This window comes from Anomaloglossus baeobatrachus, chromosome 7 (genome assembly GCF_048569485.1).
Source record: "Anomaloglossus baeobatrachus isolate aAnoBae1 chromosome 7, aAnoBae1.hap1, whole genome shotgun sequence".
Lineage (NCBI taxonomy): Eukaryota > Metazoa > Chordata > Amphibia > Anura > Aromobatidae > Anomaloglossus > Anomaloglossus baeobatrachus.
Genome location: NC_134359.1, coordinates 119033370 through 119052051, shown reverse-complemented (window position 1 = coordinate 119052051; position 18682 = coordinate 119033370). Strand labels below are relative to the sequence as shown.

The window sequence follows — 18682 nt, the reverse complement described above, 5'->3', positions numbered from 1 at the left end:
TAATGCAAATGAATATTCACCCCTTCTCTCACCCATAATCCTGCCCACCCCTCTGCATCGGTGTCAGTGATTGGGTGCAGTCAGACTGCCGTATTACTTGCCCAAGGATCGCATCGCAAACCTTGCTTTGGCTGTCTGCTCTCATAACCTGAGAGTGACAGCTGCATATAAATATACTGTATGATGTCACACCCAGGTCGGGAGAGCAGACAGCCAGTCCGAGGATTTTGGTGCTATTTTCAGGTGAGTAATACGCCAATCTGACTGCCCCAATCACTGATGCAGGCGCAAAGGGGTGGGTGGGATTATGGATGGGGGAAGGGGTGAATATTCATTTTGCACAAACAACCAGAGCACGATTATAAATTTGCCAGAGCTTACAGCAACACAATGGGGCTACGTACATCAATATATGTTACATATCCTAAAAGGGCTGCCCAAGTTAGGTATTAGTATGGTACGTAAAAATGACCTGACAAATTCCCTTTAAAGAATACAGCAGGAGCCTTCATCAAAGAAACCAAACAAATATAAGCCCTAACCGAAAATAATGGGGGTGTAGAACTTTTCGATGGAGCCTTGTGATTTAAATGTACACCACTATCTATGGTGATATATTTTCATTCAAGTAAAGTTCCTCTCTTAGTTTATTTTTAAAGACTTCAATTTCTTTGTCATTTGTTTGGTTTCTGTGATCGAAAACGTTAGTGTACTTGGTTAGTTGCCCATTTTTTCCAGTGTATTTTGCAATTATTTGATGATTTTGCTCTGTTCTATTCATAAAATAATCCAAATTGGTGGGTGCCGCTGTTTCTGAGTCTCTCCGACCCAGAAGGGGGGAGGGGAGGTCTGTTGTGAATACATTTGAATTAGATTCCAGTTTGGGGCTCCCTCTTGTAGTCAGTGCTGGTAATACAGCTGACTTGCTGAGTGGGAACTGGACAGCTGAGTAGGATTTGCAATCAGGCCATTTGGTTTGGGCCTATATAACTATGTAGCTTCCTTTTGTTCCTTGCCAGTGCTCAATTGTATTTCCTGTGTCTAAGGACTTCCTGAAACCAGCCCTGTTCTCTGTGTCTACCAGAACTCCTCTCAGATAAGTTGGTCTTGTACCTTTGCTTATGGTTGTTCACTTTCTTGTGATTTTGCCTGTGTGGAGTTCCTGGTGGAATTGGATTATTCCCTGCTGGGAGTATCTGTGTACCTTGCTCCATGTTCTGTTATATATTGTGTTTGTCATGCTTCGTACAATATTCAGTCCCCTCTCTATATCAATGTTTTTCTTGGATCCCATTATTAAATGTTCTCAGTGAGAGGAACAAAATTATAATCTTGTGATACCTTTTAATGGCTAACTAAAATAAAATAAAGTGATGTTACAAAGCAAGCTTTCGAGACATCTCAGGTCCCTTCATCAGGCATGGTGTGACAAAATATCTGAAGAAACACAAATATATGCACAAACAGAGCAGAGGGATGGCATAATAAAACACATTTAAATAAACAAACACTGAGCTTAGAAAGTGAATCCTTAATTAGCTTTGATTAGTGGTGTGAGAGTTTTATTGTCCCAATATCCATGTAGGATCACAGGTCTGGTGAGTCTCTGGAATGACTCCTCAGATTTTGTAATGGCCCATAAATCCTCCTGACAGGTTGAGTCCTGTGTCCACAGAGTTAAACATTTTAATGAATTTATATTCCCAGACCCTGGAATAGCTCTGTGATCTGAAGTTGCCTTTTAATATGACAACTTTCATATAGTTTATGTTGTATCCTGGAGCACAGAAATGTTTGGCCACAGGTAAATGGATTTTTTTGTCTGTAATTGTGTGGCGGTGAGATCTCATCCTTGCTCTCAGTCTCTGTCCTGTTTCTCCAACATAGAGGCCCCCAATAGGACATATAGTGCACAGGATTAAATACACCACGTTGGAAGAGGAACATGTGAATGTCCCAGGAATTTTATAGTCCTTCTGTGTGTTAGGGATCTGTATACGGTCTTTGGTCTCTACATGAGTGCAGGTTTTGCAGCTCTTTACATTGCAAGGATAAGTTCCTCTTGGTGTGTCTGAGGGCGTAGAACTTTGGATCATGATGCTCCTTAAATTAGGAGGTTGCCTGTAGCACAGCAATGGAGGATCTTTGAATATTATTTTTAACCAGTCATCCTTGTGTAGAATGTGGTGAAGTTTCTAGGCCATTCTTCTCAGTACCTCGAGCTGTGGGTTGTAGGTTACCACCAGAGGTACTCGACTATTTTCCTCTTTTTGTTTGTATTGAAGCAGTTCACTTCTAGGGGTCATTGTTGCTCTAATGATCTGGTCATTTATGGAGGTGGGGTGGTAGCCTTGGTTGGATATGATTATATCTGAGGGCCTGGCTGTAGACAATGGACTTTTTAATGTGTTTGGGGTGAAAACTCTCCCATCTGAGGTATGTGGGACAGTCAATAGGTTTCCGATACACCGATGTCTGTATTGAACCATTTTGAATTTTTATGGTTGTATCCAGGAAGTTGATTTCTGTTTTTGAGTGTTCCAATGTTAAGTTCATGGTAGGATGAAATGCATTGAATTTTTCATGAAATTTTAGAAGCTCTTGTTCAGATTCGGTCCAGATTATTAAGATGTCATCGATGAAACGTAAATAAGCCAATGGTTTGAGGTTGCAGGATGCTAACAAGTCATTTTCCAGTTTAGCCATGAAAAGGTTGGCATCCTGTGGTGCCATTTTGCTTCCCATAGCAGTTCCTGTGCATTGTAAGTATAGCTCTTCACCAAAAGAGAAAAAGTAGTGTGTGAGGATGAATTTGGTGAGTCTTAATACAGACTCAGGAGGGATCCCATTAGCCACAAGAAACATTTGGCGGGCGGTTAGTCCATCTTCATGTGGGATGTTAGAGTATAAGGATTCCACATCCATGGTAGCTAAAATGGTACTTTCGGGCAGGGGACCTATAGTAGATAGCTTTTTCAAAAGGTCAGTGGTGTCCTGTATATAGCTGGCTGTGTTTCTCACCAGTGGCTTAAGGGCATTTTCTACCCACCCAGATCCCAATAACACCAGAGTACTGATATAACGGGGGAGAGCCTATTCAGGCTCAGTATTTTTCCATGTCAGGCGTGCTGGTATTTATTAGGGTTTTTACGGCTGCAGTCAGTGCTCTTTCCGATTCTTTCCTATGCAGATAGTTTTGGGCCTCATCTTTGCTGAATCTGTTCTCTAGCTACGTATTGTGTTTTCCTATATCACTGTAATCTTTACATGTGGGGGGCTATCTATATCTTTGGGGACTACTCTGAGGCAGATTAGCTTTTCTACATTTATCTCCGTTAGAGTAGTTCTCCGGCTGTGTCGAGACGACCAGGTCATCATAATTAATAGAGAGAAAAGAAGTGCCAAAAAACTGAGGGATCACCATATACATAATTAATCAAAAATATTTTATTGTATATCAAGGAACATAAAAAGCACATTTGTGTCACACAACACCAAATGGTATCACAACAACCATAGACAACCTGGGGTTATGCTAGTTGAGATATTGGGGTTTCTATAATTTTTCTGCACAAGGCTGCTTTGTCTAAGTATCAAGGTATATTATGACTGCATTACAAGCTGTTGCTGGGTTCAATATGTATTATAATTATTTGTGAAGTGCTACAGCACATTTTTTGCTATGCTGCAACACCATGTGCTTTGAAAATTTAACTAACTTCTGATCTGTTTATTATACCAGCTAGCTTGGTTAGAATCTTGGTCCACTTTATATAGGGAATCACATGGTTTCCTTTTTGTATGTTTTTAAATGTTTTTAAAATTTGTCTATGGTTGTTGTGATACCATTTGGTGTTGTGTGACACAAATGTGCTTTTTATGTTCCTTGATATACAATAAAATATTTTTGATTAATTATGTATATGGTGATCCCTCAGTTTTTTGGCACTTCTTTTCTCTCTATTAATTATTAGCTTTCAGTGCCAGGGGTGATCCCAGGATTTGGTGCCCTCCTACTTCTTGAGTGACCAGGTCATCATAGGCTCATCCCACGACTACTTCTAGTTGTGTGTCAGTATTAGGTCTGCAGTCCATTAAGGTTCCAGCCACTCTGGTTATTTTCTGGGTTTCCGAGTTATTGCTCTTTTTCTGATCCTCCATAGTTACTGGATCACAACAGAGGTCCCTTCTGTAGTATCGTGTAGTAGAAGAAATCATGATGCACAATTCAGTTTAAATGCTTACCGCGTGTCATGCAGTGACTACCGGGGTTCTGCCAAGTACACTTGAAACCCGGTGAGCGCTGCAAAACACAGGGTACACGATTCAACGCTGGGTCCAAGGGAAATGGGAGCATGGTCACTTCCTAAACTCACCTGAGCCTGATCTCTGCACACCCTAATTTCTCTATACGGGTTCTTTCTCCCTGTCACCGATCATCTGCCTGTCCCTGTCTTTCCCTGGATTAAGCCCTGTATAGTGTGTAGGGCAGTGGGAATGCTAGTCCCGATCTAGGTTAAAGGCACAGAGAGAATTAGACAGGTAAGTGTAAGATAAACAGCAATCATACAAACCACTCCAAACAACAAGAGGTAATAATGAGGAATGGACCACAGGGGAAACCAAAAAGGACAAAAGGAAGGGAAAAACTCAACACAGATTTCACACAGGAAATGTTCTCTGAATGGCTTCCTGATCCACAGCTCACAGGTTCTCTCTAGAGGCAAGCTAAGCAGAAACTATCCCCAGCGATTACCTGAGCTAGGAAGGAATTCTTTATAACAGAGCTAATTAGCAATAGAGAACACCTGGCTATAGCTTTCATTCAGAGTTCAGGAGACCAAAGGATCTACTTAATCTTAGCAGCGCTGGATAAAGGAGAATCTGCACAGCCAGCAGATCTGAGCAAGTGTGTATGAAGCCCTGCACTGTGATCTCCTGACATCAGAAATAGGGGGAACCAATCTCCGTTGTAGTACTCTTGTGACACCATGTTAGATATGCACACAGGCATAACAATATGCCTACTGAAACTGCTTCCTTGTCAGGATCACCCCAGGTGCCCTAATCCTAAGAAGGATGTCAGGTGCCATCTGTTTGGTTATGGAGATTACTACTGGATTTTGACCAATGTAAAAGACAAAATTATTTTGTGGATATATTGGAGATAAAGTAAAAGAAGAGGGCATAAAACATTACAAAGTGTCTCTAATATAAATGCGTTTTCACTCCTGGACTTGGATCATCATTAGGTAAGTGACAGGTGAGGTATTGCAATGTCTATATGCATTCATCACAGGGTCTCATACCAGACAATGCCCCTTTTTCCTTATTTTAACTCTTCTCATTGTGCTGTAAAGCAGTCCAATCTCTGCTCCTGTGTTTGTTACTGCTCACAAGCTTCAGTAAGCATGTGGCCTGTCCATCAATGATGCAGGGCAGATTCCGTCCACATGTGTGTATCACAGTGCAGTCACCAACAAAATGGCGCTGCACTGTTATTCCAAATAATATTCACCTCCCTCCTTTTCTGTACACTTAGAAGGGGGCAAAGGATTGACGTCACACTACTGGGAGCAGTTCCTACCGACCTTTGCAACAATCATAATGCTAGTTTGCATTATTATTGCTTTTCTAGGCAAATGTGAACAGTTGTTCCCTCTACCATGGAAAATCTGAAAAAAAAAAATTGTTTTATTTTTTTATTTTCTACATTTGAAAAAAAATAAAACAAAATATTAGAAAAAAAACCAAATAGTTTCAAATTTCATTAATTAAATTTTTTTTTTTCTCTTATAACACATTTTTTTTTTAAAGCTCAGAATTTATTCATGTAGAAAGATTAGATTTGATTTCTGAGAAACTAATGTCAGCACTTTTATAAATCAATCTTGTTTGTAATTTATTTAAATTAACACAAACCAGGCAGAATATACAAGCAGATCTGTCTCCTCCAATGTAAAAAGCTGTTTAGGGGCTTAAAGGGATATGTCAGAAGAATCAACCATCCTAAGCCTTCTATATGGGCATGCAGGTCATAGAAAAATTAAAAATGTAATTGCTTGATATATGCGATCTGATGACTTATTGCAAAGAATTCTATAATTTTCTAAAAGAGTAAATACGATTTTAAAATCTCCAGGCGGGACAGAGATCTTTCAGAGAGTCGACCTCCAGGGCTTATTTTAATACTTAGCGACACCTTCATTTAAATCGATCTCCTCGCTGCATGTGTGATGTCAGGCTCTGTTCAAAAAAGATGACGTGTGCAGATCGCCACTGTCCTTATGTCAGCGCACTGTTCTGCCCTTTTATGCGCACCGGCTTCAACTTCCCTCTGTGCAGGCACATCCCCAGCTACGCGGGAGGATGATGAAGCCAGTGTCCATAGAAGGCAGAACAGAGCCCTGAAATGAGGACAGTTTATTCAATGTTCTATGACCTGCACGGCCACATAGATGGCTTAGGAGGGTTGATCCTACTGACAGATTCCCTTTTATCTAGTAATCTAGAAGAATAAACGGTAACATTTATGTAATTTATAACTACAATTAATAATGTCATCTTCACTATAAAACTATACAATCATTTCTCCTTTTCAATTTGTATTGACATTTATTAATTAAGCTGCAGTTTTGAAAGAGTAATGTAAAATACAAAACCAATAAATTCCAAAATGTATAAAATTGTATAAAATTGCAATATTTTGTAATCATTTAGCGATCTTATATTGAAACAAATCGTATGGTAGCATCCTTTCAGTTTATGAAGCGCATAACGCACACAGACTATAAATTATAAAGGCTGAAGAAAATGTCAGCGCATTGAGAATGAGCCGTTATAAAGCCGTTTATGTGAAGGTCGAAACTTGATAGTTCCAGAACAATTCATAGGCACCCCCTCTTCACCTTCCAGAAATGTCTTTGCTTCTCTGACTGTAAAGTTGTTCACTTTTTGCAATAAGTTTTCGCCTAAAAAAACAAACAAAATAGAACTGAGAAAAAGTAAAGTAATTCTGCAATATCCTGTCAAAAGCTGACGATTATACATTAGATAAGCTGTGATATACAGGTGTGGCTCAATCCCTTAGGCCCTCTTCACACGTCCATGCAAAAAATGAATGTTTTGCGCGGTCCGTTGTGGAGTTCCATGGGACATCCATGTGTCATCAGTGTGCTGTGTGTGTGCTATCCGTGTGATGGCACACGGATAGCATGAACTTATATACTTACCTGTCTCTGGCGCTGCTGTCACACTTGCTTCTAGGTCTGCAGTCAGTGCAGTGAATATTCATGAGTAGTGCTGAGCGGACCCGGACTGTAAACGTCCGGATCCGCGCGGTTTCAGCGCTATCCCCGGGCTGGACCCGGGCGCGGGATTCCGGCTGCACGATCCGGAATCGGCAATTAATAAAAATGTTAAAAAACAAATAAATGAGCGTTTCATACTTACCAGACTCTGTCATGGCGACACATTTGCTTCCGGGTCGCGCTTTCACTTCCTGTGCTGTGCACGCAATCACACAGCTTTCCGTGCTTTCCCCGCCCACCGGCCATCCTCTCAGCTGTGATTGGTTCCTGGCTGACGCACCCCCAGTCTGTGACAGCTCTGCGGTGCAGTCATTGTAGCTCAGTAATAGGCTGCTAGGCTGCACTCAGAGCTGGCAGCTGTGCTCTATGGCTGCTAGCTGTGACATGTAGCAGAGCTGGTTGTGTCACCGCTGGATCACGTGTGGATTACGCCGGAGGGCTGTGGTGGGATAATAAAGTGGTGAAGGAGGAGGCTGCGTTTCTACTTTATTCCAAATAAAGGATTTCCCTGTGTCTTGTTTATTTACTGTATTTACAGGTTTGTGATGCGGGTATCTCAGAGACGCCCGTGCAATCACAAACTTGGGGTTTAATAGCAGCCATGTGCTGTTATTAACCAGGGCAATCAGGATGAGCCAATATCGCACCGGAATGGCCACATTTAACAGATGCGACCATACCGGGCGGCTGCGTGCTGAGGATATACCAGGCCGGCGTTATCATGGCTGGGAATGAAAATTGGGGGGACCGCACGTCGTTGTTTTTTTTTTAATTATTTATTTAAATTTAAAAACAAAAAAAAACGCATGCGGTTTATCTTAGGCAGCAGTCACAGCGAGGGACTGCCACAAGTGTGACATCGCAGCACAGCCGCACACACATCTGACCGGAGCGTGCATGTGTTTCTAGGTACATGCACACTCATGTTCAGACAGTGGCAGGCTGTGACGGGTGATGTCAGACCCACACGAGTCTGACATCGCAGCACAGCCGCATACACATCTGACAGGAGCGTGCATGTGTTTCTAGGTACATGCATGCTCATGTTCAGACAGGCGTCAAAACACTGCGATTTTTTTTGCCAGGAGGTGTAGATTGGATGCAGAAATATGGTGTAAAAATCACAGCATCAAAATTGCATCCCTTGGCACACAAAAATAAAAAAAAAAATAAAAAATTTTGCCACAGGTGGAAATTTGGTGCTGAAAGCTGGCACAGACGATTTCAGCACCAAATGTGCACCTCCTGGCAAAAAAACGCGGCAAAAATCGCGGAAAAATAACCGCAGCAAAAACCACGGCATAAAGATTGCGTCAAAACACCGCGATTTTTTGCCAGGAGGTGTAGATTGGATGCAGGAATATGGTATAAACATTTCAGCACAAAATCTGCATCTCTTAGCCAAAAAAACCTGCGATTTTTCTGCTAGGAGATGCAGGTCTGTGAACTCAGTGACCTCCACCTGAGGTCAGGTTACCTGCGATCACAGATGAAGGACCGTGGGAACTTCCAGCTGTGACCGCAAATGACCCGAGTGACGTCACCGCTCAATGCTCAGCTCATTCATTCTCTGGAGCTCACAGAGAGCAGTCGGTCGTGCCGCTCTCTGTGATATTCAGATGTAGCAGAGCTGAAGCGGCGTGGGATTTCTCCTGTGGATTACGTCGGAGCTGCAGGGTATTTGGGGGTTAATAAAGTGGTGAAGGAGGTGTGACGCCCTGGGCAAGCCAGGGGTCACAGGTCACAACATCACATGCACCCCACATTCCCAGCAGGTACATCTAGGCTAACCTAAAATCCTTGTTGCCTTCCTCCAGGGGCTGATGTCCACACCAGGGGGTGGGCCAGGCGATTGGCTCCGCCCACCGAGGAGTTCACAGCCCTGGAGGCGGGAGAACCAGGCAGTGAAGTTTAGGAAGTGAAAGTAGAAGGAAGAGAAGTGGTAAAGGAGGACAGTAAGAGTGGCGACAGAAAAGGAACAGTTAAGAAAGCCTGAAGTTGGTCCGGGTGTGTGCCCCGGACTGAGACTGCAAGGTCAGCAGACGGCGGTGATAGTCTGCAGGGGGACTGCTGGAAGGACCGCGGACGGGTGGTGACCCGGTGGTACCGGAGCAGTATACGAAGAACAGTCAGCACCAGGGCAGGGGCCTTTCGGATCCCGGCAAGGCTAGGAGTCACCATAATTTGCCAAATCCATCAGTGAAGGGGACCTCTGTCTCCTAACAACCAAGTCCCGATGGAAGGCAACAGTCCGACCATTGAGGGAAGACACCGCCACCGCCAAGGCACCAGTTTCCCAGGGCCTGCGCCTGCGGGCAAGAGAGGGGCTCCTCCGGCTCATGTCCAGGTCGGGGAGCGGGTAACCGGTGGGGACCCATCGCTACCAAGAGACTTTACATAGGTGCAGGGAAGAGAGCGTCACCGCTAACTGCAGGGAACCGCAGCACTGTAACCGTCCGAGGGACCCGTCCAACCAGCCGTTTGTTTACCGAGAACTGTGTCGTGTTTACTGGTTGAGTGAGTACCGCCGTGCCGTGCGGCACAGCGCTGCCCCTGCACCTCCAAAGGCCCCATACCCGCCTGTCCACCATACCAACCCCATCACTGGGCCCCGGGATCACCAAAACCCCTACCCACGGAGGGGCAAATCAACAACTGGCTGCTCCATACCATCACTCCCGGGCTCCCCAGACAGAGCAGCGGTGGTGTCCACTTAATCACCACAACCGTGGGTGGCGTCACGGACAATAAACTATCCCAAAACCCAATCCCCTTTCACTCACGGGCGAGGAGCGCCGCTCGAGTCCCCGGGATCCGGCCCATCGCTCGAGCCACCGAGCAGCAGCAGGCCGCAGCAGCCGCGGCAGCCGGACCCGAGCAGAGGGAGAGCGCGGCGTCCCCTCCTCCGCCCGCGACAGAGGAGTATTTTGTATTTTATTCCAAATAAAGGATTGTTCTCGGTGTCTGTGTTTATTTACTGTCATCTACAGGTTTGTGTGATGCAGGTATCTGACAGACGCCTGTGCCATCACACAAACCTAGGGTTTAGCAGCAGCCGTGCACCGCTGCTAACCCCTGCTATTACCCCGACTGGCACCGCATCACACCAGCGTGAAGAGCCAGTAGCCAACACCGGTATGTCGCATCTAACAGATGCGACATACCGGACGGCTGCGGGCTGAGGATATACCAGCCCCCGGCCGGCGTTATGGCTGGATGTGAAGATTAGGGGGAACCGCACGTCATTTTTTTTTACTTTCACCGGAGTCACACGTGCGAGGGCCTCACGTGAGTCTGCCATGGCAGCACCCGGCAGCCTCGCACGTGTGACTCCGGGCACTGTATACACAGTACAGACTGCGCGACGGCTGAGGCTGCAGCCGAGCGCTATAACTGTGCTGCCGAGTGTTTACTACTGTGAACTGACCAATAGACTGTACTGCTTTCCCCGCCCACCGGCCATCCTGTGATTGTTTGCAGTTAGCTGCCACGCTGTCACTCAGGATGGGGGCGTGTCTAGCTGCAACCAACACATGCCGGTGGGTGGGGAAAACCATGAATATTGAATTGTCGGCTCCGAAAGGTAACAGCGTGACCCGGAAGGAGTATGCTGCGCTCGCTCCCAGCCCCCTAACCCCTCAACAAACGTTTTTACCCTCCGGATTCCGGTCCCCATTGACTTATATGGGCACCGGATTCCGGAGCGGATCGAATTCTTTTCTAAATCTGTTAGTGATCCGCCAGCCCGGGATTATTGGCCGTTCGATCAGCTCTATTCATCAGGTATAATGAGCAGTACCCAGAAGCAACAGCAGTGCTGGAGACAGGCAAATATAACAATCCATTTAATTTCAGTAAATGGCTGTCCTCCGGTACATATCACACTGATGTCATATGGATCACACACATAAGTGTGCGGCCCGTGAGATTTCCGTGCTGCCAGCCAAAAATGAACATGTCGCCATGTGGAGCAAATGGACACGCAGTCTGTGTCAAAATACGGACGTGTGAGCAAACCCATTGATTTTAATGGATCTACATATGTCCGTGTCTCCTGTACATGTGGAAATGAACACCACATGTACACGGACGTAAGAAGTGGGTGTTATGCAGTACGTTGCTTTACCTGTGTCACCCGCTAGCTTACTAAGGGTGCGCTTACACTAGCTGAGTATCATGAACAAGCAATCCTACAGTGCTGGACATATCATTGCCTGAATTGTAAAGTGCTGCGGAATATGTTGGCGCTATATAAATAAAAAAGATTATTATTATTGCTGGAACATGTGCAGTCACAAAGGGGCCCAAGAGGGAAGGGGGCCACATTAACCTCCAATGCAGGTAGGACTGTTCATTATAGTGAGCTATTGGACAGAAAAAGGCCCATTTACTGTTCTTGTACAAGGGCCCTGTACAAGACTGCATTGGGGATGGGCGCTACTGACGTGACATCACTACAGCAGCCAAAATAATGGGATGGGAGCAGCACCTGTGAGCTGACACAGGGCGCAAAGAGGGTACAATGCAGGAAATTTTTTGGGGTCCACTTTTCTAAAAGTAGAAAGCCCCTTTAAGTCAAGCTTAATTTTTACAGATGAGTGGAACACGTGAATGTTTGGATTATTATTCACAGACTGAGACTTTCACTCCTATTTTTAGTGTGATTCAGTACTGCAGTAACACACACAATCAGATTAGGCATTTTCTATCCCTACACTGTCCCACCATAAAATGGCCGTCCTTGGCAGACCTCCCCATCTTATATCTTTATAGTGATAGCCTCTCTGATCGGATGCGCCCCAGCTATGTGACGCTGTAGCTGCAGGGTAAGGTGTAGACTGCACAGATGCACAAATTGTCATTAGCCCATTTGCTGATGCTCCAGCAGTCTGTAGAATGTTGACGGGCATTTATTTTTTTCTTTTGCCAATCTTCGCAACCTGTGGATTTCAGGAAATTTGTTTCAAAGTTGATCCTCCGCAGAGCAATCCGCTCACTTCTAGTGACTATAAAAAGTTTGACTGCAAATTATTCTTTTTACAGGGCTGCAAATAATATAATATAATATAATATATATATATATATATATATATATAATATATATATATATATATATATATATATATAACTACTGTTCGTATGAAAAAATCCAGCCCTGATGCTCCAGCATACAGAGAAAAAAGAAGATCACAGTCTCTCCCTGCTTATGAATCTATATTAAAGTAACTTTATTAAAGAAGCATAATACGCAAAGTCAGTGCCAGGATTTCTTGAATACCTCATTGATACTGTTCAGTGATTGACAATATTTCTATAATTTTCAAGTAGGCAAGTCTTGATTATGTATAAAGGAGAAAAGTATCACACCATGCTGGTGTCAGAAGAACAACAAGCTCTCATTCAGTGAAGCATTATAGCGCATTAATAGAGCAGGGGTCAGTAACTTTTGACATGTGTCATTGTCGGCATTAGGACCATGGTCACTTGGCACATAAAATAGTATGTCCATTTGTGAGAATACAATATATTTTTCTATGTGTTTTTCTAATGTGAGAATCAATATATTTTTCTATATGCCTTTTCTATAACCAAGCTTTCTTTTTTATGAGTAAGAAGATGGAGCCTGTAGGCATTTCTACAACAAGGTCAGCAGCTGATATTGTGAAACAAGGGAACAGAATGAAAATATTGATAACAATGGCCGGCTGTATCTGCGCAAGTCTAAATTTATGACTGAGTTACATGACAAAGACTTTGCAAGTTATGGAGTCAGAAAACAGGAGCATTGTCAACCCTCCTGAGCCACAACAGCCCCTCCTCTGAGCCCGCAGCATCTCTTAGCCTGCCTACTGTGACCTTCCTGAGTCGTCTCACTACCGCCGCTTTCCCCGGTGAGCATTAGGATTAAGACACACTAGGATTATAAGACTCCTTAACATTAAAAATTATTTTTTCCTATTTTCCTCCTTTAAATTTGGGGTGCATCTTATAATGCGATGCGTATTATAAAATGAAAAATACGGTAATTATTTTTTATTCCCCACCAATGGTATAAAAATCTGTGACACATCTGTGGTGTCACTATGAGCTCTGCACACCTAGATGAATTAATTGAGAGGTGTAGTTTGTAAAATGGGGTCACTTATGGGCACTTCTGCTATTCTGGCACTTCAGGGGCTCTGCCAAGGCGACAGCAAAACCTGAACTGCAATATGGCACTCCTTCCTTTCTGAGCTTTCCCCTGTGCCTGAAAAGTAGTTCCCGATTATATGGGGGTATTGGCATACTCAAGAGAAATTGCAAAAAAACTGTGTGGTCAATTTTTTCTTTTAGACCTTATAAAAATGTAAAACATGGGACTAAACAATAAAATATAATTATTCTTTCTTCACCTTCCAATGTTATAACATTCTGTGAGATACATGTGGTGTCGATGTGTACAACTCCACGCTCGGCCGCAGCCGAGCCGCTCAGATCCTGGCTCGTTGGTGGGTGGCTCGAGCGCTTCCGGACCCGGGGTCACTTCGCTCTGAAAGGGGATGTTGGCGCTTTCGGTGGGGGTTAGGTAGGTGTACGGCCGGAGCCGCGCTTGAGTTTGTGACGCCACCCACGGGATGTGGGGAAGGTAGACACCTCCGCTGCAGTTACGGGGTACCCGGGGGAGATGGTAGTGCAGCCAGATGTTAACCCCTCCGTAGGCAGGGATGATGGCCCCGGGACCCGTTGGGGATAGCTGGACGGTGCAGCGCGATGTGCGCGGCCGGAGGGCACTGTTGTACTCACTGTTATTGACACACACAAGTCTCTGGTAAACCAAGTTGATGGTGGTCTGCGCCCGCAGCCGGCTGCGGTCGGGTCCCCCACCCGGATGGTGGTCTCTGCCTTTCTCCTGCACCGTGTTGTGTAGCTGTAGACTGCCTGCGCTTCAGCAACGGGAGTCCGCTCCCCGGCTTTGTGTATGTCGGGAGAGCCCTTTTGCCCGCAGACGCTGGCCCGTGGGATCTCTCTGCCTGTACGGTGGCTTTCTATCCCCCTCGGTTGGCTGTTGTCTTCAGTCAGGACTTGGGTGGGAAAGGACCTATAGTCCAGACCGCAATAAGTTAATTAACTCAGTCCAGTGGATTCTGGACCTCGTTTCAGGGTCTGAGTACCCCCCTGTGTGCTCCGGTTTCCGAGTCGGTACCCAGGGTCGGTACCGGCGGGCCACTACCCTGTCCCGGTCCACCACGGTTCCACCGAGCCGTCTTCCCGACTCCTGCAGGTTGAGGCCACCGCTTGCCTCCTAGCCAAGGTGTTCAGGCTACGACTCTCACAGGCCTCACCTCCTCCACTCCTAACTCCGACTAGACTCAGACTAGACTCCGACTGTTTTCCTGCCTCAGGCCCTCTGAACTCCTCGGTGGGCGTGCCAACTGCCTGGCTCCGCCTCCCTGGTGTGTTCATCAAGCACTGAGGGAGGTGACTAGGGTTTTTGTGGTTGGCTGATGACTCCTTTTTAGGGGACCGGAGTTGTGTGGGGCACTAACTGTGACTACCTGGCTAGTCCAGGGCATCACATCAACATGCTCACTGCACCTCTAGATACATTCGTTTAGTTTGTAAAGTGAGCTCCCTTATCGGAGGAGGGTTCTGCTTTTTTGACATGTTATGGGATCAGCCAATGGAACATGTCACCCTCAAACCATTCCAGAAATATCTGCACTCCAATATAGCGCTCCTTCACTTCTGAGCTTTGCACTGTGCCTCAAATGCAGTTTTTGACCACATATCTGTTATAAGTATACTCAGAAGAAGTTGCGTAACAAATTGTACCATTTGTTTTCTCCTATTACTCCTTTTGAAAATTAAAAACTTGGGGTGAATGAAACATTTTATTGCAAAAAGGGGAACTTTTCATTTACTCAGCCCAATTTTAAACAATTCTGTGGATACTTGTGGGTTAAAAATGCTCACTAAACCCCTAAATTAATATAGATAAGTTCCTTGAGAGGTGTAGTTTCCAAGATGGGGTCACTTGTAAGGGTTTCTGCTGTTTAGAGATGTCAGGGGCTCTTCAAATGTGACAAGTCTGCAATTTATGCCAGCCAAAATGGCACTCCAAAATTCAAATAGCGCTCCTTCTTTCTAAGCCCTGCAGTGCGCCCAAAAAGTAGTTTTCCACCACATATGGCATATCAGTGTACTGAGAAGAAACTGAACAACAAATTATATGGTCCATTTTCTCTTTTTACCTTTGGCAAAATAAATTTCGGGCTAAAGCAACATTTTTGTGGTAAAAATGCTGTTTCTCCTTTACATGGCTCAACATTATAAAATTCTATGAAGCATATGAGGGTTCAAGATGCTCACCAAACATCTAAATAAAATCGTTGAGGAGTGTAGTCTCCAAAATGGGATCACTTGTGAGGAGTATCTACTGTTTTGGCACAACAGGGGCACTGCAAACACAACATGGTGTCTGCTATCTATTCCAGCCAATTATTGGTGGAATAGACACATTAAGGGTGTCAGGTCCGAGCATTTCTACATGAACAGTGTCATGGAAAGTGGATTGGTCATCGTGGACCAGTTGAATTGCCAGCAAGGTCTCCCGATCTGACCCCCTTAGACTTTTTTTCTTTGGGGTTATCTGAAGGAAATTGTCTATGCTATGACGATACAAGATGTGCAGCATCTGAAACAATGGATACTGGAAGCCTGTGCTAGCCTTTCTTCTGCTGTGTTGTTATCAGTGTATCAAGAGTGGGAGAAGAGGGTTGCATTGACAATCCAACACAATGGGGAGCACTTTGAACACATTTTATAAGTGGTCATAAAATTGTAAATAACTAATGAACAAATAAAGTTATGTTAAAACCAAGCACACCATTGTTTTTCTTGTGAAATTCTCAATAAGTTTGATGTGTTACATGAACCTCTTCCCATTGGAAAAAATAAAGTTGGATCTAAAATGGCTGACTTCAATATGGGCGCCATGGTCACCACCCATCTTGAAAAGTTTCCCCCCTCCCATATACTAATGAGCCACAAACAGGAAGTTGATATCACCAACCATTTCCATTTTATTTAGGTGTATCCATATAAATGGCCCACCCTGTAGATTTCCACCACCACATGTGGGGTATCAGCGTCCTCAGGAGAAATTGAACAATAAACTAAATGGTGCATTTTATCCAGTTATCTTTGTGATAATTAAACATTTTGTTGCTAAAGAAACATTTTTGTGGGAAAAATGTCCTCTCTCATTTCCATGACTCAATGTTATAAAATTCTGTGAGGCACCTTTGAGTTCAAGGTACTCACCACACCTCTAGATAAATTCCTTCAGGGTTGTAATTTCTAAAATGGGGTAATTTGTGGGGGGTTTCCATTGTTCAGGCACATTAGGGGCTCTGCAAACGTGACATGGTGTCCACTACCTTTTCCTGCCAATTTTGCACTTTAAAAGTCTAATGGTATGCCTTTCCTTCTGAGTCTGCCACGCACCCAAGCAATAGTATTGTCAAACTGAGTAGAAATTACACAAGAAATTGTATGGTCCATTTTATCCTGTCACCCTTGTGAAAATGCAAAATTTGGGGCTTAAGCAATATTTTTTGGGGAAAAAGTAATATGTTCATTTTTGTGCTCTACATTGGTTTAATTCCCATGAATCACCTAAAGGGTTAATAAACTGTTACGAACCGGTGCCGCCATAGCCGCAAGCAGCCTGCTGCAGTTCCTGTTGCGCCCAGGCACTGGCTGCCGTTCTTTGCCGTGCCTCGGGTCGTCCAGTTGGCTGCTCCTTCCACCACGTCTAAGTGTGGAGAGGTGGTTAGTGCGCATGCGCGCACCGATTTACCCCAGCCAGAGTCTAAGGCGGGCTTTGCACACTACGACAGCGCAGGTGCGATGTCGGTGGGGTCAAATTGAAAATGACGTACTTCCGGCATCGCATGCGACATCGTAGTGTGTAAAGGCTCGATGATACGATTAACGAGCGCAAAAGCGTCGTAATCGTATCATCGGTGCAGCGTCGGCGTAATCCATGATTACGCTGACGCGACGGTCCGATGTTGTTCCTCGTTCCTGCGGCAGCACACATCGCTGTGTGTGAAGTCGCAGGAGCGAGGAACATCTCCTACCGGCGTCACTGCGGCTTCCGTAGGATATGCGGAAGGAAGGAGGTGGGCGGGATGTTTACATCCCGCTCATCTCCGCCCCTCCGCTCCTATTGGCCGCCTGCCGTGTGACGTCGCAGTGATGCCATACGACCCGCCCCCTTAATAAGGAGGCGGGTCGCCGGCCAGAGCGACGGTCGCAGGACAGGTGAGTCCATGTGAAGCTGCCGTAGCGATAATGTTCGCTACGGCAGCTATCACAAGGATATCGCAGGTGCGACGGGGGCGGGCACTATCGCGCTCGGCATCGCAGCATCGGCTTGCGATGTCGTAGTGTGCAAAGTGCCCCTAAGCCCGGTGTTTTGCCTAGTGAGCATGCTCAGCCTGATTGTGTCATTTCTGAGACTAAGGCTACTGAGCATGCTCCCACAATTAATCCTAAGGCTATGTGCGCACGTGTGCGCTCTGCACCACACCTAAAAGGTGCGCTTCAGAGCGCAGCTGAAAAGCTTCGTTCTGAAGCGCATGGTGCCGGCAGAGAACGTGCGCTCTTCATGCTGCCTCTCCCTATAGACAGCATGCAAACCGCACGGAAGAAGTGACATGTCACTTCTTAGAACGCAGCGATTCAGGCAGCAGCCGAATCGCTGCGTTCTAATATGCCACGTGCGCACGGCTCCTGCACAATCTCCATAGACTGTGCAGGGGACGCAGGACGCATGCAGTTACGCTGCGGTGCAGAACGCAGCGTAACTTCATGCAATACGCACACGTGCGCACATACCCTAACAGCCTCTTTGCACAGGTACTTGGACTTCATGCTGTGTCTAAGTTCTGGGATGTGCCTACTGAGCATGCTCAGGCAGATAGTCTGATTTCTGAATCTGTTGTTCAGGCTACTGAGCATGCTCAGGCACTTAGTGCACCAGAGGCTAGGTCCGGAAAGGACCTCACTGAGCATGTCCGTGAGGTGGCGGGCCCTGATAGGGCAGAGGGTGTCAGGTGTCCTGATAACGTGGCCACTCCGGACTGGCTCGCAGAGGCCCGCCCCTATGATCTGGCACCTCACCATTGGTCGTCAGACGATGACTGGTGAAGTGCTTGGGGCGTGGCTGCCAAGAGGTCATCAATAACGTGGCGGTTCCGGATAGGCCGCTGGTGACGTCGCACTCTGCTATTGGACCTTGGTGGTTCCACCCTGGGTTTGGGGCGGACCCAGGTTATAAAAGGGGCTGGAGACAACATGGAGGTGCGCAGTCTTCACTTAGAATT

At 45.6% G+C, this 18682-nt stretch overlaps 1 protein-coding gene across 1 annotated transcript in view; it reads right to left on the bottom strand.

The window, feature by feature from the left end:
- Positions 1-5929: 5929 nt before the first annotated feature.
- The window catches only part of FLACC1 (flagellum associated containing coiled-coil domains 1), a 78706-nt gene continuing 65953 nt past the window's right edge, over positions 5930-18682 (bottom strand). The window contains exon 16 of the mRNA XM_075318980.1: positions 5930-6971. Within this exon, the coding sequence (XP_075175095.1) occupies positions 6905-6971 (67 nt within the window). The 3' untranslated portion in view covers positions 5930-6904. The remainder of the gene's footprint in view (positions 6972-18682) is intronic.